Source organism: Ambystoma mexicanum, chromosome 10 (genome assembly GCF_040938575.1).
Source record: "Ambystoma mexicanum isolate Mex_15411 chromosome 10, UKY_AmexF1_1, whole genome shotgun sequence".
Taxonomy (NCBI): Eukaryota; Metazoa; Chordata; class Amphibia; order Caudata; family Ambystomatidae; genus Ambystoma; species Ambystoma mexicanum.
The window spans coordinates 342,825,465-342,850,277 of NC_090932.1; the positions used below are offsets into that span (position 1 = coordinate 342,825,465).

Sequence of the window (24,813 nt, forward strand, 5' to 3'; positions counted from 1 at the left end):
AGCTGAGATGCAAGCAACGAGGGCGGAGGTCCGGGCATCCCGTGAGTTGTTGCATGGGGACCTCCGCACACTCATCCTCCAGAACGAGACCTACCACACCCGCATGCTTGCAGCCATGGAGGAACAGAGTAGGGCCTTGCGTGGGCTGCCTCCCATAGTGCAACCACCTCCGGATGCAGCTGCACAGGGTGATAATAGCGACAGCAGTGATACTCCCACAATAGGGTAGCCGTGTGGGCCATGAGCCCATGGAGGTGTTTTTTTTTCCCAGGATCCACACAGGTGGTTTCTGGTGTGCACCCTGACCTCGGACCTCCTGGGTGGCCTCCCCAACCCCCCCCGGGCCCTTTAATGGCCATTTTTGATTTTTCTTTATTATTTTTTTTTATTTTTATTTTTATATTTTTCCCAAATTTTTTTGGGACAATTTGTTGGCTTCCGTGGTTCCTGTGGGCATACGCTGCATTGTGGCTGGGCACATGCAGGCTTGTCATGTATTAGGTTCAGATGCCTGGGTTTGAGTCACACACACCCCTCCTGCTTCCCGTTTCCATGGGCTTGCAAAGGGTGTGCCCAAGTGACATTGAAGTACATGGTGACATTGGACTCCCACTACATGTGTGGGTAGTCTAGTCAATACTGTGTATACATTCCTAGTGCATATTGCTGTTGTGTTGTACACTGCATGTTGCATTGATGTGTAACTCATCATCTGTGTCTGCCTCCCAATTTGCAGGTCCCTTCCTCATGTCTACACAAGGCCCTCTAGTCTGGAGATGGGGTCCTTGTTGGCAGCAGTGCACCTACAACTCTACATGGCACCAACACTGTTCAGTTGGAAGTGGTGGGAGTGCAGGCATATCCAGGTGGTGAGACAACTGATCTATTACATTACTGAAGTCATGTTAATGGTAGTACGTGCTCAAGTTTGTTGTTTGTCCTGCATTACAGTGAGCATTTCAGGTGTAGGAAGTTTCAATTGGGGACACTGTACATCGCAACACTTGTCATGTTGTGGGGATTACTTTGTTTACCTGCACATAGCATGACATGGCACGGTGTGTTGTGTGGCGGTGCTGGGGATGGGTTGGGTGACATGGCACTGTCCTCTTGTTGCATTTAGCCAGTGGGTATTCATTTTGGCTGCTTGAATGTGTTTCTTCACAAAACTGCATTGGTGTTGTGTGTGGGTAGGGATGCACACATTGTAACACTTCCTGGTGAACAATCTCAGGCTGATATGCTTTTCACGGTTGAATCTCCAGACATCCAGGATCAGTGTCAGGTTGAGTCATCATTGATTGTCAGATGGAATGTGCCAGGCCAGTGTGCACTCCACAGGGGAGTGTATACTATGTGAAGTAATTAGCCACTAGCTGTGTACGGGTTGCCTCCCCTCGTGCCCTTTCCCCTCCCATGCGCAGCGGCTGTGCATGTGGTTGGGGATGTGGGGCCACCACCATGTCCACGGGCAGGCCCCGGCGTGTTGCAGCGTTGTGCAGGACACATGCTGCCACTATGATCCTGCACACTACTGGGGGAGCGTATAACAGCTGCCCGCCAGAACGGTCAAGGGAGCGAAAGCGTGACTTTAGCACTCTGAATGTGCGCTCCACTATGCCCCGGGTTGTAATGTGGGCTGTGTTATATCTTACCTCGGGTGGCGTGGTGGGGTTCCGAATTGGCGTCATCATGTGGGGGCTGAGAGGGTAGGCACTGTCCCCTGTGGAGGTGGTGATTGGTATCATTGGTGGGGTTGTGACCTTGCTCAGTATCCAACATGCATGCATGTGCAGTGGCATACATACTCACCAAGAAGCCATGTATCGCCATGCCGCCCAGCATCTATGTCCCGGCATAGGGTGGACATTCGGTAAATGAAGCTGTCGTGGGTGGACCCGGGATAGTTGGCATATACTGAGGTGATTCCCTTGGCATTACATACTACCTGCACGTTGATGGAATGCCAGCGATTGCGGTTCCTATAGATGTGCTCAGATGCCCTGGGGGGACGTAGAGCCACATGCAGTCGATGGCACCTAGCACTTTGGGGAATCGTGCCACACCGTAAAAATCCAGGACGGCAGCATGCCTTTCAGCAGGTGTTCTGGGCAGGTATATGTGCCTGCGGACTGATGGGCGTGCAGTGATGATGTCCAAGACCTGGTGTAGGCAGCGTGACTGGGTGGCCTGTGACACCCCACCCACTATGGCACTTGTCCGCTGAAATGATCCAGTGGCTAAGAAGTGCAGTACATTGAGGACCTTCTCCAGGGGGCTGAGTGCTTGGGAGCACAGGGTGGGTGATGTGAGGTCATCCTCCCACTCACTCACCAGGTCCAGTATTGTGTGTGGTGGAAACCTGTACCTTCCATACACCTGGTCATCAGGCATCCCGAAAAGGCTGGTTCTGGGTGTGAATATTCTGGCCCTGACTCTCCTCCTCCTCCTCCTTTGGTAGCCCACTGCCACTGCTGCTAGGAACGGTATGTTCATCCTGGCATCTGGCTTGTTGTTTGAAAAGTGCGCAAATTAATGCTTTGCGCGTGTTCTAGGCGAGCGTGTGACCCGCGCACCCCTGGAATCTAGTTCCCAGTCCAATAGCGTGTGGAAATTCCCACGCAGCACGGGATCAAGTGCGCTGACGTACTTGCGTGTGTAAGTGCCCGCGCACCCCTGAAATACACGTACATAGGCCAATCGCGTGTACGCGCACTTTTGTCCAATTACACGCGATGACGCACCCCTGAAATACACGTACATAGGCCAATCGCGTGTACGCGCACTTTTGTCCAATTACACGCGATGACACTCTGACGTGCAGTATTTCCACGTGTGCTCCGTCATCACGTGCTGAGTGGGGAACACCCGTGTGGGTCACGTCAGACGCGCTTACGCGCTGAGGGACTCTGGTCCAATAGAATCGCGTATGCGTGCTGACGCGCTTACGCGCTAAGGGCCTTTCCTCGGATTTCACGCTGACGTGCAGGAATTTCACGTGCCAAATCACTCCGTATCAAGCTGGCCACCCGAAAACACACGGAAGACCACGCTCCTGCCCAGAAGGCCGAGTTACTGCCCCCCAGTGCCCCGAGCAGCCTCCCACGTGCCATCTGCTGCTGCCTGCTGCCACCGTGCCCTGCCATTTGGTGCCTGCACATCAGCCATCTGCAGGGGTCCAGTTGCTGTGTCCACCCCTGCTGGAACTGAAGACTCCCGACTGGGATTACATCGCTCCACAGCCCAGCCCCAGGACCCAGTTGCCCACCCACACCTGCCTCTGGGGTTGCCATGTCGGGCACTTCCACATCTGGCACCAGTGGCAACCCCAGGCCAGAGGGGCACCAGCTTCACTGCCACCGAAGTTGGTGTCCTGGTGGAGCATGTCCTGGGGCAGTATGATGCCCTCTTTGGATCGTCCCACGCCAGCAAGGAAGGACGGGAGAGGATCTGGGCCGACTGTGTGGTTGCCATCAACGCGGAGGGGGTGGCAACCCGCAACGTCCAGAAGATCAAGAAGCGCTGGGAGGACTTGAGGTCCAGGACCCTTGTGAACGCCCGGCGCCTCGTGGAGGGGGGCCGGGGCCGCATGAGTTCCATCCAGAAGAGGGTCCTGGAACGCGTACGCCCAGCGCTCCACGCCCAGGTCCTTGAGAGGGAGGCCCGTCTGGAGTTGTGCGGTAAGTGTCCAAGCATTACTGTGTGAGACAGGGCATGTTGCGGTGTGCTGGTTCTATGATACTTGCCTGTATGTGTGCCATGGGCCATGTATGCATGTATGTGTGCAGGGACATCATGGTAATGCATGTGCGACCAGTGATGTGTGACCCACATGGTTGTTGCATGTGTTGAAATGCGGCATGGGGAGCCCTATGCAGATTTTGGACATGAGAGCATGCCAGTCTCTGTACCTGGACATGGATGGGGGTGAAGGATGGGTGCTGATGCCATGTACATATATGGTAGCCATGTCTGTGTGCCTGACCTGTGTGTCTGTGACTTGTGCATGCCATGGATGCATGACACATGTGTGTGACAATGCACAGATTCAGTGACGCACCCAACTTACCCTTGTTTCCCCTGTGTTTGGTGTGTTTGGGGCCAGATGGATGTGACTGAGGTGAAGTGTGTGCATGTGATATGCATGAGCCATGATGCATGTGAGTTACATATCATTGAATGTTTCAATAGTCCATTGGACATGCATGGAAATGTCCATGGCATGCACCATGCCTGTTACTGTGTGTGTTTTGCCTGGACTGACCCATGTGTTGTGGAGGGACATGATGGAAGTGTACTTTGACAGTGGTGCTCATCTGCTATTGCTTCCTGTCTAGGGGACCATTGTACAGTAGCCTGATGCTTGTGTCCTTTGTCTCCCTCTACGCAGCGGCTAGTGAAGAAGAGGGCGGAGACGGCGCTGTGGAGCAAGGCGGCGGGGATGCCCCCTCGGCTGCAGCGGAAGGGGTGGGTGAGCCCCCACAGGGGCCTGCTACGGCGGGAGACGGTGAGGAGCCATCCAGGTTGGTGGTTTGCACAGAGGAGGAGGAGGCCGACACTGGTGCACACATGGGGCCTGGTGGGAGCATCCCTGCTGGTGCAAGTGTTGCAGTCCAGGGCCAGGGCCAGGAGGCAGCACAGGTCACCGTGGAGGGGCCTGTGCATGTCGCTGTCCCTGACCCTGTGAGTGCACCACCATGCACCAGCAGGGATGCCCCGTCCCAGGCCCGTCCGCAGGTAGAGGGGATGTCCATGTCACCTGACTCCCCTCCACCTGCGGACGTGGGAACCCCTGGCCGCGTGGAGAAGGTCCTGATTGGGGTCGCGATGCGCACGGCTGTGATTCGTGATGACGTGCATGCTTCCCGGGAGGAGCATGCACGTCATCACGAAGTGCACCGTGCCGACGTGGCCCAATTGGGATCGGCCATGTTCGGGGGTTTCCTGCATGTGTTAGCCAATCTGACGGCCCTCTCCTCCTCTGTGCAGGCTATCCACCGGTCGTTCTCCTTGCCGTCTTCCGGCCCAGATGCCACCAGGGCCCCCTGTGGACCTGCCCCGACCAATGCAGCCAGCTCGGTGGGGATCCCATCCCTGCCACAGTTGAGAGTCGGAGGTCCAGCAGGGGTGGACAACACAGCAAGTGGACCCCAGCAGATGGAAGATGTGACGGCATCATCGGGCAGGGCACGTGCACGACGGCGTCGGTGGTTTCCATCAGCCTGGATGCCGTCGTGCTGGCAGAGGCAGTGGCGTCGGAGGCAGCAGCGGGCTCGACGTGGGAGGCATCATGGCTCGGGGCCATCAAGAGCAGAGGGGCAGGCATCGGCCGGAGGGCAGGGCAACCCTGGGATGGTGGTGTCTTCCGTGTGGGAGGAGTTTGGCCAGCGGATAGGTGCGGAGCGGCAGCGGGCGGAAGAGGAGCGGCTCGCCATGGTCAGGGCGGAGTTCTCCATGCGTCGGGCATTGAGGCGGGCTGAGTGCCTCGAGGAAGCTCGCAGGGAATTTGAGGTGGACATGGGGTTGTCCCTGCGAGACCTCGGGGCCAGGACAGAGTCCCGCCTCCAGGACATCGACATGGAGTTCGATGATGCCCTGGCCAGCAACATCACCAAGTGAGCCGCAGGACTTGCCCGCTGCCTTTGTATATAGTTATTTAGTTAGTTAGTGCTAGGTTTCCTTTATTTTTTTTTATTATTTTGGACCGCTCGGACAATGGCCACTTTTTTGTACATATATTTTTCATTAGTTAGTAGTAGGTTTCATTTATGGTGTTGGGCTCATGGACCCTGGTACATTCCTGTATATAGTTTGTTTTTTTGGGAGATACATTATTTTAATTTCTTATTGTTTTCACCATGACGTAATGGTTTTTCATTAATTTCCTACTACATGATATTGCTTTGGACAAATTTTTTTTTTTTTCATTCCTTTGTTTTCTTGTTTATCACTTTTGTTCTCGGACATGGACCATTTCTTTACTTAGCCACATAGTTGTATGTTTGAAAAGTTAACTTATTTTTTTTTTTTAATACATTTTTTATATTTTCTTACACTTGTGTTATTTTCTAATTGGTTTCTTACATGTCATGATATGGGTTTTGACATTCACTTGCACCCTTTGTGTATGTGTGTGTGACGGACATGTGTTCTTTTGCATACTTGCCATTGGGGTTGTGTCATGTGATTGCATTCACTATGTGGGTGGATGCAATCCTTGCCTGGGTGTTTGTGCTGGGTATGCTGGCCATTACTGCCATGATTGTGTATCGTCAGGACCTGGGGCCAGGGGGACATGTGTGGGGGCCTGCTGGCAGGTTCCCCACAGTGCTGGGGGTTGGGGGTGGTGGGAGACATGGGCGGGGGCCTGGTGGAGGCTGCCCCTGGTGGCGGGAGGGTGGGGGTGGTGGGAGACATGGGTTGGACATGAGTGGGGGCCTGGTGGAGGCTGCCCCTGCACTGCTGGGGGGGTGGGGGTGGTGGGAGACATGGGTTGGACATGAGTGGGGGCCTGGTGGAGGCTGCCCCTGCACTGCTGGGGGGGGGGGGGGGTGATTGGGGACATGAGTGGGGGCCTGGTGGAGGGTGCCCCTGCACTGCTGGGGGGGGTGGGGGTGGTGGGAGACATGGGTGTGGGCCTGGTAGTGGGTGCCCCTGCACTGCTGGGGGGTGGGGGTGGTGGGAGACATGGGTGGGGGCCTGGTGGAGGCTGCCCCTGGTGGCGGGGGGGTGGGGGTGGTGGGAGACATGGGTGGGGGCCTGGTGGAGGGTGCCCCTGCACTGCTGGGGGGTGGGGGTGGTGGGAGACATGGGTGTGGGCCTGGTAGTGGGTGCCCCTGCACTGCTGGGGGGTGGGGGTGGTGGGAGACATGGGTGGGGGCCTGGTGGAGGGTACCCCTGGTGGCGGGAGGGTGGGGGTGGTGGGAGACATGGGTGGGGGCCTGGTGGAGGGTGCACCTGCACTGCTGGGGGTTGGGGGTGGTGGGAGACATGGGTGGGGGCCTGGTGGAGGCTGCCCCTGGTGGCGGGGGGGTGGGGGTGGTGGGAGACATGAGTGGGGGCCTGGTGGAGGGTGCCCCTGCACTGCTGGGGGGTGGGGGTGGTGGGAGACATGGGTGGGGGCCTGGTGGAGGGTACCCCTGGTGGCGGGAGGGTGGGGGTGGTGGGAGACATGGGTGGGGGCCTGGTGGAGGCTGCCCCTGGTGGCGGGGGGGGTGGGGGTGGTGGGAGACATGAGTGGGGGCCTGGTGGAGGGTGCCCCTGCACTGCTGGGGGGTGGGGGTGGTGGGAGACATGGGTGGGGGCCTGGTGGAGGGTACCCCTGGTGGCGGGAGGGTGGGGGTGGTGGGAGACATGGGTGGGGGCCTGGTGGAGGGTGCCCCTGCACTGCTGGGGGGTGGGGGTGGTGGGAGACATGAGCAGGTGTGCAGGGTAGTCCCCTGTGGTGTGTGCTGCCTGCAGGGGCCGTGGAGGGTGTACAGGTAATGCCTGGGAGCACACAGCCAAATCGCGTGTGGAACTTCCCGCGCACCCCTGCAATCCACGTACCCGGCCATATCGCGTGTGGAACTTCCCGCGCACCCCTGAAATCCACGTACCCGGCCATATCGCGTGTGGAACTTCCCGCGCACCCCTGCAATCCACGTACCCTGCCTAATCGCGTGTGGAACTTCCCGCGCACCCCTGAAATCCACGTACCCTGCCTAATCGCGTGTGGAACTTCCCGCGCACCCCTGAAATCCACGTACCCTGCCTAATCGCGTGTGGAACTTCCCGCGCACCCCTGAAATCCACGTACACTGCCTAATCGCGTGTGGAACTTCCCGCGCACCCCTGAAATCCACGTACACGGCCATGTCGCGTGTGGAACTTCCCGCGCACCCCAGAAATCCACGTACACGGCCATATCGCGTGTGGAACTTCCCGCGCAACCCTGCAATCCACGTACCCTGCCTAATCGCGTGTGGGACTTCCCGCGCACCCCTGAAATCCACGTACCCGGCCATATCGCGTGTGGAACTTCCCGCGCACCCCTGAAATCCACGTACCCTGACTAATCGCGTGTGGTACTTCCCGCGCACCCCTGAAATCCACGTACCCGGCCATATCGCGTGTGGAACTTCCCGCGCACCCCTGAAATCCACGTACCCTGACTAATCGCGTGTGGTACTTCCCGCGCACCCCTGAAATCCACGTACACGGCCATGTCGCGTGTGGAACTTCCCGCGCACCCCAGAAATCCACGTACACGGCCATATTGCGTGTGGAACTTCCCGCGCAACCCTGCAATCCACGTACCCTGCCTAATCGCGTGTGGAACTTCCCGCGCAACCCTGCAATCCACGTACCCTGCCTAATCGCGTGTGGAACTTCCCGCGCAACCCGGTATACACGCACACGTTTATTTTTTCTCTCAGCGCGTGTCTGTGTTTGTGGGTACCCCTTTGTACGTCATTTATCCTGGAGGGCCACAGTATTGGACATTCATCATGGCTGTATATAGGTGCTATTTGTTGGCGCACCTTTTAGCGCACATTTCTTCCAGGCGCAGAGACGCTACCGCCTGCTTTCTTGTGGCGGTCGTGTTTGTGCCTGTGCGCTGGTTTGAGCGTGCGCTTTTTTGCCCTATTCTATTCCATGAATACGTGTTGTAGGCGAGCATGTGGGCGTTCCGCGCACTTTTACCCTGTGCTTCCCCCGTGACGCCCACATTTTGGCAAGTTGTTCCCCATTCCGAGTGTTACGCCCCGTGTTCCGCCTACTTTTGTTGCGTGCGCCGCGCTATGTGCGATTTTCGCTGTGGACTGTGCGATTTTCGCTGTGGCCTGGCGCACGCCGTTAGATGGCCTGTGCGCCAATGTGCGCCGCGCACTTTCTTATCGCACGTCCGATGGTTTTCTCGCGCACGGCCTTCCATGAATCGATGTGCGCTGCTTTTCGTGCGATTTTCGCTATTCCACTGCGATTTTCGCTATTCCACTGCGATTCGCACGTTTTTGGCCACTTGCGCCGCGCTAATTATTCCATGAATCGGCTTGTAAGTCTTCCTGCTCCTATATATTCATCTACTGTGGCAAATTCGCCCATACCTTTCTGAGACTAATAGGGCTACGATTGTGGCCGCCATCATCAGTACCAAATTGGACTACTGCAATAGTCTGCTTATTGGATCCTCTCAGGCCAATGTTAAAAGTTTATAGGTGATCCAAAATGGAGCGGCCCGGGCTCTCGGTGGTATTGGTCGTCGGACCCATGTCACAGAGGCCCGAAGGAGACTGCACTGGCTACCTGTCAGTCAAAGAATCAGGTTTAAAGGCACCATATTAGTCTTCAAGTGCCGGGCCAGTGAAACTCCTAATTATCTTTCAGAAATAGTCTCCAGGGTTCCTTTTGGACAAAATCTTCGCTCCAATAAAGACCTTCTCTTGCAGCAACCATGAATGCTCCCAAAAAAGATTGGGCCCAGGCATGAACACCTGAGCCTCCAAAGTCTTTGGAATTAGCTTCCCTCTGTTCGGAAGGGTTGTGTAAGCGCCCAATTAAAAATACTAAACACATCTCTTCGATCTGGGTACAGGCTAACCTCTTTCTTCTTCCAGACTGACTTTTTCCCACTGTAACTGGCCACCCTTGTTCTTTGTTGTTATTGTCTTGTGAGGGCTTTGAGGCCCATGGGGTATGGCGCAATATCAAAATTAGATATCCAGAGATGAAACTTTTTGTTCATGATTGAATTTTAGAAATAAAATTACAAATATGTTATTACTTATTTATTGTATTTATTTGTATCGCGCCGGTCGCCCGCAGGCCTCAGGGCGCCACATGAAGACACATCAGACAAGGAGAAATAACATGGAGACAGGACAATATAAAGACGGTGACATAGTTCTGGGAGTTATTTAACAAGGAGTGTTTTCAGCTTTTTCATGAAGCACAAAAGGTTGGTTTCTAGTCTTAGATCTACAGGCAGACTATTCCATTTGACAGCTGTGGATATGGGAAAGGCCTTGCCCATTCCGTTGGATTTTCTGTGGGAGGCTCCTGTGATTTGGCCTCTGTGTATGGAAATTTTTGATTTGAGGTATGCTGGAGCTTTCCCATAAAGGCATTTATGGACCAGCGGCATGGCCTTGAACAAGACCCTGTCTTCCACTTTGAGCCAATGAAGTTCCCTTCTATCGTTACTAATGTGTTTGGCTTGGGGTTCTGCTTGATAATCTCGATGGCATTGTTTTGGATGTGTTGGAGTTTTGGGGTGCACTGTTTATTTGGACTAAGCAATTGGTGAGTTTCCGTAGTCCAGCCGCTCTTGCTAGTGTCGTATAGTTCTCTTCACTAATGTAGGGTTTTATCGCTCTGAAATGATATGAGCCATGCAATTGCATTCTCTGAGCAATGCGACTTTTTGCAGCGCACGTTGGATGAATCTGTGATCAAGGAGGTCCAAGGCGGCGCTCAGATCAAGTAGTACAAGTAGTCCAGTCTTCCCTTTGTCGAGGATCTTTAGCATGTGGGTCTGGAGATCCAACATCGCAGTTTCAGTGCTGTGCGCAGCACGGAAGCTGGATTGCTGGTGGTGTAATATGTTGTTAGTCTCCACGTAGGCTTGTAGTTGGGAGGTGGCGATCTGGTCTAGCACCTTCAAAATAAAATTGCAATTGGTGATGGGTCTTAGGATCTCAATGATCGAGGTTGGGCTTTATGTGCAATACAATCCACTGCCTTTTATTGCCTACACCACGCCAATGCCTCAGTCATTCTGTAGGGATGCGGGGGTGAACCCAACGGGTTGTTTCTGTGGGCAGAATTAGCCATAGTTGCCATCTCTGCTCCACAGTTTATGGTGTCTAGAATCCTGCTATTTGTGCAACTTCTAGTGTTTTTACAAGTCCACATATTTTCTATTAATTTGGGCTAACGTCGATTACTTTTTGGGGGCATATGCATACATGTTTATGCCACTCGAAAAGGCGCATATAGTTGTGCTTTTCTCCCTTTGCATTCTGGAATTGTCTTTTTGCTTTTCAGTTCATACATTCCAGACAAGGGGTTTTGGGTAAGCATTTGATAGGCACTGCTATAATGGTACCACCTAGCCATTTATGGCAACAACTGCAAAATGCTGAGAGTACATGGGTGGGCTTATAAAAGCAGTGTCTAACAAATACCTATACGCAGGCAACTGTTGGCTTTGCCAATGCTGTTTTTTTTTCATTTCTTTTTTAAACAGGACTCGATTTTATTTTATTTCTACACCAGTAGCGTGTTTTCAGCTCCAATTAAATCATTAACTCTGAGGACTGCTTTTAAAAAACAACAGCAGGCACTTGGAATGCAAAGTTTGACGGCCAAGTCTTGATAAAGCTAGCTCAAAAGAGATCCCAGGAGGATGTTGATTGGGCAAGGAGGGGCGGGAAGTGGGTGGGAATGGGCAAAGGAATTAGCAGGCCATGGGAAGTCAATGGGTGGGAAAATAACCAAACATCTACAGCCACTGTGTCCCTCCACATATGCAATTTCCCCCTAACTGTACTCTAATACAATAGTCTCAGCATATAGGTGGAGCTTAAGCACCACCTAATACCGCAAAATTAAAATGCAGAACTTCATATTCATCTCCCATGACATGGTGGCGCAGGAGGGAGGGGGGGTCGGAGGGGGGTGTTGATGTGAATATATGTACCAGGTGGGCAAGATTGATTGTGGTTAAAGTCTGGCAGCCCATACACATTTTAAGGTTTTCTTCATCTCACCTTCTGCTGACGGAGATAATAGAATAGAGCACAGCGAGCAGAGTGAGAGGGCAGATCTCAGTCAATCATTCAGTCCTCACCCTCTTCTCCCATGGTGCCAACACGCAGCTCCTTTCTGCTCCCTGGCGGGATACATTTACCGGAGGGGGCGGATCAGAGAGAGGTGCGAGATGAAAGGACACAAGAGGGCACTGCTACGTGTACACCCTTTCCGTTTCCAGCCCTAAGGGACAGGGTTTGACACTACTAGCCGTGGGCAGGCAGGCCTAGGCTCCAATGCATGACTTCAGGCCAGAGGTATCGCTGGGAGGGAAGGGGGGGGTAATAGCCCCAGGTCGTTTGGTTGTAGCCTCGGATAGAAGCTCAGGGGCTACAACCAAAAGACTAGCTAGCCCAGAGTCCTGACATTAGTGGCGCTCCAGATCTTTCCCAGACCTAGCAACACCCCTACTCCAGGCTGCTTGGATACTGCACTGTAGTGTAGGGTGGCCAGAGCTGAAAAACTAACTACCAGGACAGTTGTTCACCGTCAAAGACGTGGGAATGATGTAGGAGAGTGCACACACGGAAAGATAGCAACACCCATGGGGCCATTTTAACCTCATACCGACAGCCTACAATGTTTAACAGCCATGTGCGAGTATCTCTCCAGGCCCGATGTTAACTTTATATTCTGTGACTAACAGTCTTGCCTACTCAAGCATAAATGACATGCACCAACATTCAAAAACAAAAGAAAACAGAACTGGATGCATCAAGTGGGGCAAGACCAGATTCTTGATATTACCAAAGCATGGCCATGGCATGGGCTTCATCTTAACACCTTTTTGAAAGATGCCCCCATCCGAGCTTTGTCACAGCAGGTGTAATCTGCCTGCCCCCCCATGCAACCCCCCGCCCCATGAGTCATCGTCTTTAGCCGACCCGACAGTTGCCAAGTGTGTGACCCTGCATCATGACGCATCCCAACCAAGCAGTACTTAGTTTAATAAATGTGTACGACCATCAGATATTTCACGAGATAGTGGACGTTTGAGGGGGGGGCGGGGGGGCAGGATTTTAACCCTCTTGCATAGGTTCACGTGAACCACTAAAACCGAAAAATTATTTCTGGTTGGTGGAACACGTATACGGACCCTACTATAGAGAAGGGTGTGGTTGCGTTTGAGAACGAGAGATGCATGGAGAAAGAAGAGTTCAGAACTGTTGGGCTGCACTCCTGCCTGCTGCCGATAGAGGTCAGAAATCCAAAGGGAGGGAGTTACTGGCACTTATAAGCAGAGGGCAAAGGTGAAGCAGCGCGGAAGTTTGAGCCTCTGCAGGATATGCACATATGAACACTTGGTGCTTTAAGTTGGCCAGCGCTCGCTGGTGCTCAGCCCCAGCCGTCTCCCAAAACTTTGAACGAACCAGTGATCCCTCGGCTCCCACCAGCAACACAACAGTGAAAAAAAACAATGTTTTATTGTCCTGTGATGGGCACAGTTCAGGCCATGCCCATCATTTAGCCCATGCCCATCATTTAGCCCATACCCCATCATTACAGCCCCCCCCTCGATTTTTCACACCACTAGAGCACTGAACACTTATGCAATATGGACCAATGCGAGTCTCATCTAAAATAGCAAAGAAAGAGGACAGAGCTTGAAACTTCCCACAGAACGCGTTGAAGCCTTTTCTATGACGAGCATGATAATGTTTGTAGCAAAGTTGCTAAAAGTCGTCAGTTGGAGTGAGATGAAGTTATAATTTTCTTATGTAACACTACATTTTGGACTGGTGTTCCTTACCCAATTTTATAACCTCAGGTCGTTTGAAGGGCTGCACCACACTCGATAACTTCAGCTCAACGGCACCAATAGCTGCTTCGCCCCAGTATGCAAACCAGATTGAATTTACCTGGATTTGAGCCAGTGACTGCAGGTTGCAGTCAGATTTCAGACAGTGTAACTAAATCACCGATTTACCTTACAGATCTATGGGGGATTCAAAAAGGACAACATAAAAAAAAATAAACAGACCCAAGTTTATTTCCATAAACCCACTACTAAATCATTCAGGGGGTAAAACTACACATGCCATAATGCTACACTGATAATATTTTGTGTGCCAGAACTGAATTTTCAATTTATAATCACATAACATCAAGTTGTGCATTGACTAGTAAAATCTAGTTTGGTTTCTAGGATATCCTCAATGAATATGTATGAGGAACATTAACACATATTGAATATCACAAGGCGTCATTTGCATATTTGCTGTAAATCACACAAACCAGAAACGAATTGGGCAACTTGACAAACCGAATCCATTCAATACGGATTTGTGATTCAAGTATTTTTTCTAGTCCCGATTCGGAAATTGGGGTTAAGGGACGACCGTTGACACGCCCATCAAGTCGAAGAACAGCAGCGCTGACAGGATTTTGCGCATAGAAGACTCTGGTTGTAAAGTGTTGAAAGGTCCTCCACCGGGAAGTGGTTGAGAAACACATGATGAATAATCACCTCTCTGCCTGTGCCTGTCTTTCTTTCTCCCGACCGGACACGACACGACACGACACATACAAAGGGTATTACTCATATCCTAGTCTGACAACGACATACGTGTCTGGCTCTGGATAATGAGCTCACACCGAAAGCTCGCACAATTTCACCTTCAAATATTTTATTTTAGCATTTAACTCAGTCCAAAAAACAAATGCCCACCTGCACCGGGAGAGTTTCTCATAATTGTAATGTGCCAGCAAAGTCCTACTTACCTTCTTACTTTGGTTTAATTAACAGCAACCGACCGGCTTACAAGTATGGTAACTTTTTTCACATAGACATAACACCATATTCCTTGTTTTGCATTTAATGATTAGCAATGGACAATAAACATAAAAGACGGTAGTAAATGAAAAACTGTATTATGAGGCCACCAGGGTGGCTAACACTATAAGCAGATATCTACTTTGTTAGTTGGGCCTTCACACCTCTAAGTGGTGCAGGGCTTACATGAACAATAACATCCGGGACCAAGGAGGAACTAACCTTTGTAGACGGAAAAGCCCAGGATGCCATGCGTGTAGGAGACAGCAAGTAGGCCTCAAGGTTACCTCAGAGACAGGAAACTGTTAAAAGAACTAAGTCTCCTCAACCTTAGGAGGTGGCAATCATAAGACACCAAAGATAAACAAGCAAGAAGAGTTTGCTCCCCACGAAGTGCGAGAAAACATCTTACAAGGGAATAGGTTATTCACAACGAACAATTGAGGTAGTTTATACGAAGAAGACTGATTGCACTTTGAGGGTTGTTGCTGCTTTTAGTTTAGAAGCGGGCATGCTTCAGTAGATCGCACTGCAATTTAATGAACTGACTGTCTCTTGCTACAATTCCAAAATCGTAGATTGAACTTTGTCTGCCAAACTCAAACACTGTTGCCACCACTCGCAGGTGCGGTAAATCTGCCAGATGAGTGGACGGTTGGCAGTGTTCTTCCCCATTAATGGCGTCTACAGAACTCCAACAGGCATATTTACAGTGGGCAGTAATCCCAAGTGCAGTAAATCCTCACATTTTTTGGAGAGGCTGATGATATACCTACAGCCAAGTGCTGGTTATTATTCCTCAATTTTGCCTCCAAAGTCTCAGTATGGTGGTGTGTCAAACTTGGCAGTAATTCCATTACAGGCCCCTTTTTTTTTTTAATCTACACGGCCATTGTAATGAGGTCAATTCCGTCCCCCCCCCCCCGTTTTAAATAAAATCATTTTCTTTCTGTTCCAATATCTACATCAATGACTCATTTGTTGTCGGCGGTAGTACACCATTATTGCTGGCGATCTTTCAATCTCCCTCCACGCTTCTGGGAGAGGGCAAGGGGTGGCAACAGGCTACAGTCACCTGTAACTGTTCTAAGATCCTGTATATTACACAGCAAATGTGTTAGAGTGTAAAGTGTAACATGTCTTAGTTTCCATCCGTATGAAAGCTCAGCGGGTGGGGTGCTCGGGCAACAATCTGTGTGTGAAAATAGGTCCAAATTTCAAATCCTGGCATGACTTACTTGGCCCATCACCTTACCTGCATCAAACTGCACTAGCGTCGCTGAAAGCCTGATCTTCAAATCCTTCTGCATCGTCTACAAGGCTACCAGCCTGAAGTCCCCAAGCTACCCTACTGAGGAACTCAGCATCTCTGGAGGCCTGGAGTCCGCAAGTAGGGAAATGTGCAGACTTGAACTCCACTGGTGCAGGAAGGAAAGAACCAGATGAGTCCTTCCCTGCCCATGTCCCTAGACTGTGGAACTTCCTCCACATCAGTATCAGACTTGCCCCCCTCAAGTCTACAGTTTGGAAAGGAGCTCAAGACCCTCCTCTTCAAGGAACAGCTGCTCCCAACACCCTTCACTCCAAGCCTCCCTGGGACTGGATGATTTGATCACCATTGTTTTCTCCCCTGGTTGCTTGTAGATCCCTTGCTGACAAAGTTCCTACCTTCCAGCTGCCACCTCCCTAGTTAGCTCCCTGGCCCCTTGTTTCTCTGCTCCCCTGTCCATGTTCTTCCCCCATGACTGTAAGATGGTGTGTTGCTTCTCGAAGCTAGTCCTACGCTCAATAAATACCCTAACAATAATCTTATTAAAAGGTTAATACCATAGGAAATATTGATTTGGGTGATAACACTACCGCTCAGTGCTCCAGATAAGATTGTGAGGTGGGAGTATTTTACTCCCTATTTTTAAAGTTTGAGTGTAAATGTGATTTCAAGAGAGTAAAAATGATTGTTCTCATTTACAAGAGAGTATAAGAGTATAATCTATGTGACATCCAGCCGACAATGTTATGATACAAAGGTGCAAAGAGGCAAGGACTCCATGCTAAATTTTATAACTAATCTCATGGTCAAATGTTTTTTTATATAGCGCTTTTGGCAAAGCGCTGCACATAGAACATATTTATGACAATTATCACAAAACCTTCAATCTACGGATCACACACAGATTGCAGCAACAAGCTCTCAATCTGCTAAGCTATTTTATTGGCTGAGATCCTTCAGAGGTCAGTAAACAGTATCGACTGAGGTATAATAATCACAGGGCATAGATGTTTGATGAACCATGTATGAAGCGTTACATATATATACCTATCTGCATTATCACATTGACAGGTTTTGCTGAGTTTCTACTTTCATTTGTTTGTTTTTGAACAGCGCTTGCACTTCCTAGAGAGTCAGGTTTTGGATGTTTTAATTTTAGTCTTGAAGATCTGAGAGGCTACAACACCTGTAATTGGTGTAATGACAATCACTAAACTTTGAGCAAAGACTCTGCTGCCACTGACCATTTATAGTAATGTACCTCATTGACTGTGCATACTCATTATTTTACACTGTTTTTGAAAGGTTTCAAAGAAATACGTTCTGTTTCAGAGGCTTTTCTCCATGGCTTGCACGTACATCCATGTAGATAAAAAAAAAATCAAAAGAAGCATTCTGATTTCTGTCCGTGCAAAGGTCAGTAACCTGACCTTTGCACTGCCCTCTGCTCTAAACCTGTGTGTAAATGTACACAGGAAAATAATAAAGCTGTCATATTTACAAGATTTTCATGTGTAAAAAGGTCTGATACGCACCTTATCTGGAAGCCTGCTACCACTTATGTAAATATCAAGAGGATATTTTGCACTGTGCATTATGATATTTAAGTTTCTTTAGATGGCAAATTGTACATGTTCATTTTCTTTAGAGCAAGTTTTTAAAGATAAAATACTGCATTTTCCTCCCTCCCTGCCCACTAACCTAATCCAACCCCGCTTTCATATGTGCCGGAGCGTATAGGGACCGTGCAAATATAAGTGGTACATGCTATAAATCCCAATCTCCTGAATCAAGAACGGGGTTGCACCCACTTTTGAACAAATATAAGATAAACTCATGCATTTTAGATCAGTATTGATGCTAGAGTTTCTAGGGGTTCCATCTATGACCGTCATCCATACAAACACCCGACCCAATTCATCCCTGGACAGGGGAACCGCGGTAATCACAAAAATATTTGAAATTAACTGGTACATTAAAAAATATTTTTCATAATTATTTCTTAATTCTTTAATCAAAACATTCAAAAGGCTATTTTTCAAAAGTACTCCACCATATAAATCATGAATATAAAGTTGCAAACACCCTTTTTTAAAACAATTAAAAAAAGATTACATTCAAATGATGATAATGTATCTAATGGGAAAAAAAAGAACCATAACATATCTTTTGGCATTACAAAAGTGAATAATCCCAAAACATCAAAGATGTCAGGGTCAGTTTAAAAAGGTAGAAGACCCTTCTAAATGCGTTTTGCAGGTTGTCTACTAAGCCCATCTTCAGGACAATACTTCCTAAAAGTCTTCTTTAAATTACAAAGTCTCTTGCCTTTCTGTTTTCAATAACCAATTCAAGAACTGGCTCAAGATACAACCTAATGGGTGTGGTTGTCACCAAATGCACGCTCTCCAGGCAGTAACACCAATTGGGGGGAGGGAGTGGGGGTAGTGGTGGACGGAGGAGGAGAACAATAAGAATATTTCTTGTAGGGTTCCTATGGACAATTCCTTGGACTATGCTTAGATCAGCAAATCTGTACATTAATTATTTTGATTTTGGACATTTAGACGTTTGAGCAGTCCATCAGAATAACTCCACATGAAGAGAAGGTTCCAGTATCTTTAAGCAGACCCTGACGTCATTGATTTTTATAGAGTGGTTTAAGAAAGTGGCCAGGGGTATAGCATCTTAGTATACCACTGGATTTCATTGTCATGCTTAAATGGATATTGAAGAGGGAAACCCAAATGTGGCCCTTGTTACACCCATTCCACTCTCAGCCCGGAGACAAAGAAACCAGAGATGTACATCACTTCTAGGCCCTTCCTCCCCATCACTGATGTATCGCAGGTGTGAGAAGCTTAACTCACTCAGAAAACCCTTCAGGCCATAACAGGATGACAGTCTTGAGGATATACAGCTGTCATCAATCGAACAAGTCAACTGACTACAACCCTGAAGAAAGCTGAGGATGTCACGACTGAGTTCCTTACATAGATACGTTAGACATGAAGCACACAGGTACCCCTATATGAAGCTACACAAACACTTTACTCTATTGCTGATAAGACACAAAGCAAATGCTTATGGCTCCCATACCTAGAGGGAAACTGCAAGACACCTTTGAATACATATCAACGACTTGCCAATGCTTAATTGCAACTAACATGGATTGCCATGCAAATAAAGGAGGAAGCCATAGGTACATTGGAGTGAATGGGGAAAGCAAGACGAACTTCAGAACACAGGTCTAACCTGCAACTTTGTATTTGTGACACATAGAAGTGGTCTCAGGAGAAGCCACCAGATATAGGTTACCTAATGATCATACCAACCCCTTATGGAATACATATATAGTTCACCTAACCAACCAATCCGTTCATCCAGTTTTGACGTCACAGGTCAACAAGATGGAACGATAAGCGCCTGGATAGCGAGAGCACATGGAGAGGTTTGAGTTGTTCATGTTGCAATCCCTGTTATTTTAATTGCTAATAAAGACAGTGAACTTTGTCATATGGCTGGGTCTTCCGTTCTTGGAGCATGCGATTTCCAGATTTCCTCTTGCACGTAAACAGGGAGAATGATAATAGTTCCCTTGCCACTATATTACAATATCAACTAAGAACTTCCAGGATTGCCTGTGCTACAATTACATACACTGGTCCACTGCAACATTAATGCAAGAACTGTATGTAGGTCAGTTCCCCAGAAGAGACAGCACTCTCTTCACTGATTAAGCATTGGCTAGAATTACATATTTTACTATTAAAGGCAAAGCTATGATTCACAAAAAAGCTTGGCGCCAAGGGTTATGCTGCAATATCTCACATTATTTGGAAGAGGGCTGTAACAGGTATCAGCCAACGGAAAAGGGACCATAACTGTCGTTAGGCCCTTCTCGCAAAGGCTGTATTTCATAACATGTCAAAATCACTAACAGAGTTCAATAACAAAAGAAAACAGTTGATGTCGATTTTGGAACCTTGGTGGGAGCTCTGTCTAGGTGAAATGATGGCTCTTGAGACCTAACAATTGATGCACAATGATCGAAGAGAAACAGCAGTACTTACCAGTAGGTAATGCTTTCTGCTGACCCATAGTTTAAAATGGCACAGCAACATACCAATGCAATAATTAAAAACTCATATATAATGAGGGATATACCTCACACTTTTAATGGGAACCCTGGTTTGATCAACATCCAACATGGCCCAAACCATGATTAGTGACATTAGCAGATCAAGTGTTTGGCAGAGGTAAGTTTGGGGAGGTGTGGGCGAATGGTAAGGTGCAGAGAGGCATCGATGGACACTACAGTAGGTGAATGAAAGAGTTTGGGCACGAGTAAGCCCCTACCAACTTTGCTTAGAATAAAGGCTTTGACCAATAGATAAAAGCCGGCATTCTCAGCAACCAATCGGCTGTCGCACCCAGCTACGGTGCTACTGGTTGTTTCATGCATAGGTCTGCCCTACAGAAAACGCACTATGAATTGTAACCGGGAGAACATAACATCCCAAAAAGCCCTTGATGGTAGGGTTACAGAACTATTAGAACATTCTGCATTTAGGGCCTTAGAATTCTCATTAAATTAGATAAAAACAGACAGCCAAAGGGCATAAAAACAGATATAGCCCTCCACAAGTGTACTATTCGATCAAGCCACCATTCACCTCACAGTTCATTCTCGCCACTGCATGTTTACAAAGACGTAACCATGTAGGAAAACTCGACTCTAAAGCAAGATTAACGTCTGGATTTAAATCTAGCTGCCACTACAGTAAGGCTAAATTAGGGCTGATCTACGCGAGATCTGTAGCACTGAAATAAAAAATGATTCACCGTATACTTGCAGTATAGTCTCGTGAAAAACGATATGTACCTGAAGACCACTGTATAAATTCAGCTAGTCCTTTTATTCTCTAGCTTGCTCTGAATTCTAGATTCTGGGCATCATAGAGAATCAGTGGCCAGTGCCATCAGAAACTCATTGTCCCTCCCAAAAAGTCGGCCTGATAGAACACAAATGTGAGAGGCAAGTTATGGCCTCCAGACTGCTATTTTAGAGGGGACATGCAAGGCATGTGGTGTTGTGGATAGTCTCTTAACATACCACATTCATGACAATGCAAAGGTCATCCGAGTTGGCACGTATCTGCAGTACGAAGGTCTGTGCAACGTGTTCCTGCAAGTCTGTGGTAAATAACTGGGTAGAGACATTTCCTGGGACTTTTACCACATCCACAACCCTTTTTCCTCATCGATGTAAATCCATGGTTCTAAAGTAGACACAGTCCATGAGGCTGCTTAATTATAGGTCACACTCTTTTGGCGTTCTGCAGGTAGCCTGGCAGTTGCATTTCCCATAGGTTAGGAATGACTGACAGGTGCAACATGCTCAGTTCCAGTGAATAACACACACACTCTGACCCAAACCTTGCATGCTCCCTTGACCACATTTGTGTGCATAGGCGAGTGGAAAGCATCTTGTAAACCTCAGATGCCCACCTTGCCCTAGGTCAGCAAACAAGATGGGTTTTATTTTCTCAATGTGTTTTCCCTTGCACAGCTCTACTACACATGTTCCTCCTTTTGGAAGTGCAGAGCGTGACACTTTGGGGGTGTATGAGGGAAGAGGGAGATAATTGAGAAGCAGGCATCACTGCTGTGTGGTGCGGGAGGAGACACAGCAGCTCAAGGGAGGGCAAAGAGACTAAATTGGGGTGTGTGCAAGCAAAGTTGTGCAGAGATTGTGGTTCAGAGATTGCAAGTTAAGAAAAATGGCTGGATCAGGGAAAAGGATTTATCACCATAAGAACGTGGAGTATAAAAGCGCCCACAGGGCCGGGAGGCAGCAGGGGAGGAAAATACATTACAACACAAAAGTTAAGAGCAGAGGGGGAGGGATGAACCTACTATGCCTCGCGAGTATTCGGAACGTGCAAGTGCACTTTTACTTAGTAAATAACCACTTTTCTTCTCTCCTCTCCCATACTCAATCTATACAAATGTTCTTTTTACCAACGTTCTCACAAAGTTCCACCTAAATAACGACACCCCACCAATGTTCTGATCTGAAAATAAAATCTCTTCCTAAAGTTCTGTATTCCCCAACAATTGTAATCCGATTGGTCCCTTACCCAAAAATCAAAATCTTCCAGCACTATCAACGAGAGATCAACAACCTGTGGCTCTGTTTTCTACTACAATTCCAGTGCTCCCTGACCGTAAAAACCAAATGGACCCCATAATCCATAATGGTAACTTAGCTATCCTACTGCTCATAGACCTCGCCGCTCCCTCGGACTTGGTGAACCACAAAATACTGTGTGGTCACCTAGCCAGCGCTGCCCAATTCTCATCAAAAGCCATTTCATGGATTGAATCTTTCCTCTCAGAACGGACAATGAGACTGTTTTCTAATATAGCAAACGCTGCCCCAGACCCAGTCCTCTGCGGTGGGTCCCAGAGATCTTGTGTGTCGCCAACCTTGTATAATATATTTACCAAGCCTCTGTTTGACAGACTAGATGAACTTGGAGTGTAATACACTAATTACGCTGATGACACCCAGAACCTATTGCACCTCTCCGGAGACATCATACTCAATCTCTTATCAAATGATCCAATCTTGGATGGCCCAACATGAACTCTGTCTAGATGATGACAAAACCGAATTACTATTGGTTGGCACACAAGCCTAAAAAATAAAAATAAATAAAAACTTACCCCAGATACAAATTATTCACAATAGACTGGAACAATAACACAGTCTCAAAAGAAATCAAAACTCTGGGCGTATACCTTGACTCATCATTAACCTTAACTAGACAAGTCAATGCAACTGTCAACAGCAGCCTAAACTTAAAAACACATATAGACCATAACTCTCACAGCTGCCTCACCTTATCCAGATCCCTTATCCTGTCGAAACTCAACTATTGTAATGTTATGCTAGCTGGCACCTCAACAACTAGCATCACAAAACAATGCCCTCCGAGTTGCTTCAAACATCCCCAGAAGAAAGCAGATCTCTAAAATAAGAAGCAATGCACACTGGCTGCCGGTCCAGGACAGAATCAGATTCAAAACACTGGTGATCACCCATAAATGTTTAACACTGCACCCAAATATCTCACCAATCTGGTTACCCCAAAACAAACCACTAAGCCTATACGTGCTACATCAACTCACCTTCTCACTGTGCCCAAATGCACAACTAAAGCCGGGGGTCACAGATTCCCAGTTGTAGCTGCTAAAAGCTGGAACACTCTCCCTTTAGCCATCGGATCTGATCCATCCCACTCCTCATTCCGCAGAAAACTCAAAACGTGTCTCCTCTCGCCGGATCTGTAGTACACACACCTCTGCTGCTACCATCTCATCGCTAACTGTATCCCTATCCTACCAAACTGTACCAAGAATTGAAAACTGAGAACCTTCCTATTGTAAATTGTATACCCAACCTGTATATACTGTAAACTCTGTAAAGATGCACCTGTAACCTAAAGTTGGTCTGCATGTCGCCTGTCGTAACAAATGTAAATATTTCTTACCCTGTATTTCCAGCGCCTAGATACCTATTGGTTAGATGCGCTTTATGAATGCTAAATAAATACATAAATGATGATCTCCTCATTTACTCTGCTGGCTTGGGCAATGGGAGTTATAGTCCAAAACATCTTGAGAGGCAAAAGTGGCAGACCACCTGGTACAATGACACGAACACCTGAAGAGGTTTTTCTATTTCCAGGACACAAATTCAAGAAATTCTGTTGCTCTACGTATTTGAAAACGTCTTATGCTATGTACTTTTGAATTCATTTCTGAACATTGCAGTACTTTACGCGTTACTGAGCAGTGTGGAGTTTCCTGTCCCTGGGGCACAGGCACAACCACAAACTGCCCCACGTCGTAAACCGACTGCCAAAGTGCATCATTTAGGAAAGGTGGTGCAGTGCCACAAAATTATGCTTTACTCAGCGTACCTCATCGCCAAGGTCTGACAACACTGCCCCAGGTGTCCCTTTTAGGTACATGGTTTGACCTATGAACCCTTGGTTTGCCAACGCCACAAAGTGGTCAACTTCTGGGCAATTGCCAACCCCGAGTACCACGCAGTACCCGCCCTGATCTCGCAGGACCTAATAGCCACCTCCAGTGGAGTTCATACGGTATCCGATGTCCCGGGAATAATGCAACCTCATCTCCAGAGGTGGCGCTGCCCTTTGCCCCCTTTTACAATTAAAGAGATGCTGCTTTTACCCAAAACTCAGTAGTCATGCTGCTGCCATCTGTGCCCATGAGCGCTTAAAGGGACCTAACTGTCTCTGCCAGTCAGTGGTCAACACTTAATGTGCTGCCACTACCCGTTCTTTCATGGATTCTCTTTCCACACGCCGGCCCGTTATCTCCTGGGTTGGTGCTGCAGCCGCTTATCACTCACCTTCGCCAGTGCTGCGGAGCCCTCCCACCCCCATCCAATGGCATGCGCCCTCTCTCACCTCCAGGGGTGGTGCTGAAGAGCGTGCCCCCGGGAGTGCTGCTGTAATCATGAGGGAGGTGCACGCTCTCGCTCAGGATGACTCGCCGGGTGGGGATGGCCCGACTCAGACTGCAGCCCTGAGAAGCCATGAAGCTGGCTGTGCTGCACCAGCTGTCCAGCTCTGTGCAGACCACCGACACAGAGAACAGACTAGGAGCTCCGCACGAGCCCGCCCACAACGTGCACCAATACAGGCGCCTGAAACAAGCACAAATGCATGTCCAAACAAGCCTGACGCCGCAAAGAAAAATCACAAAGCAAACCGTAACCATAATGACAGCGGTAGGATACAAAACTGAAAGGAAACACGCTGGTATGACCCTTTCTCGATTTAGCTCTAACGGTTATAGTTATGGGCTTTTCTCCATCTTGCTCCGTTATTTCCGTCCTTTGGCCCTGTCGCTTTTTGGCCCTACTATTTTTTTCTTC

General features: G+C 48.8%; 1 protein-coding gene across 1 annotated transcript in view; it reads right to left on the reverse strand.

Moving 5' to 3' along the window:
- Window positions 1-24,597, reverse strand: part of EIF4EBP1 (eukaryotic translation initiation factor 4E binding protein 1) — a 234,344-nt gene extending 209,747 nt beyond the window's left edge. The window contains exon 1 of the mRNA XM_069617947.1: window positions 24,344-24,597. Within this exon, the coding sequence (XP_069474048.1) occupies window positions 24,344-24,473 (130 nt within the window). The 5' untranslated portion in view covers window positions 24,474-24,597. The remainder of the gene's footprint in view (window positions 1-24,343) is intronic.
- Between the last annotated feature and the right edge of the window lie 216 nt (window positions 24,598-24,813).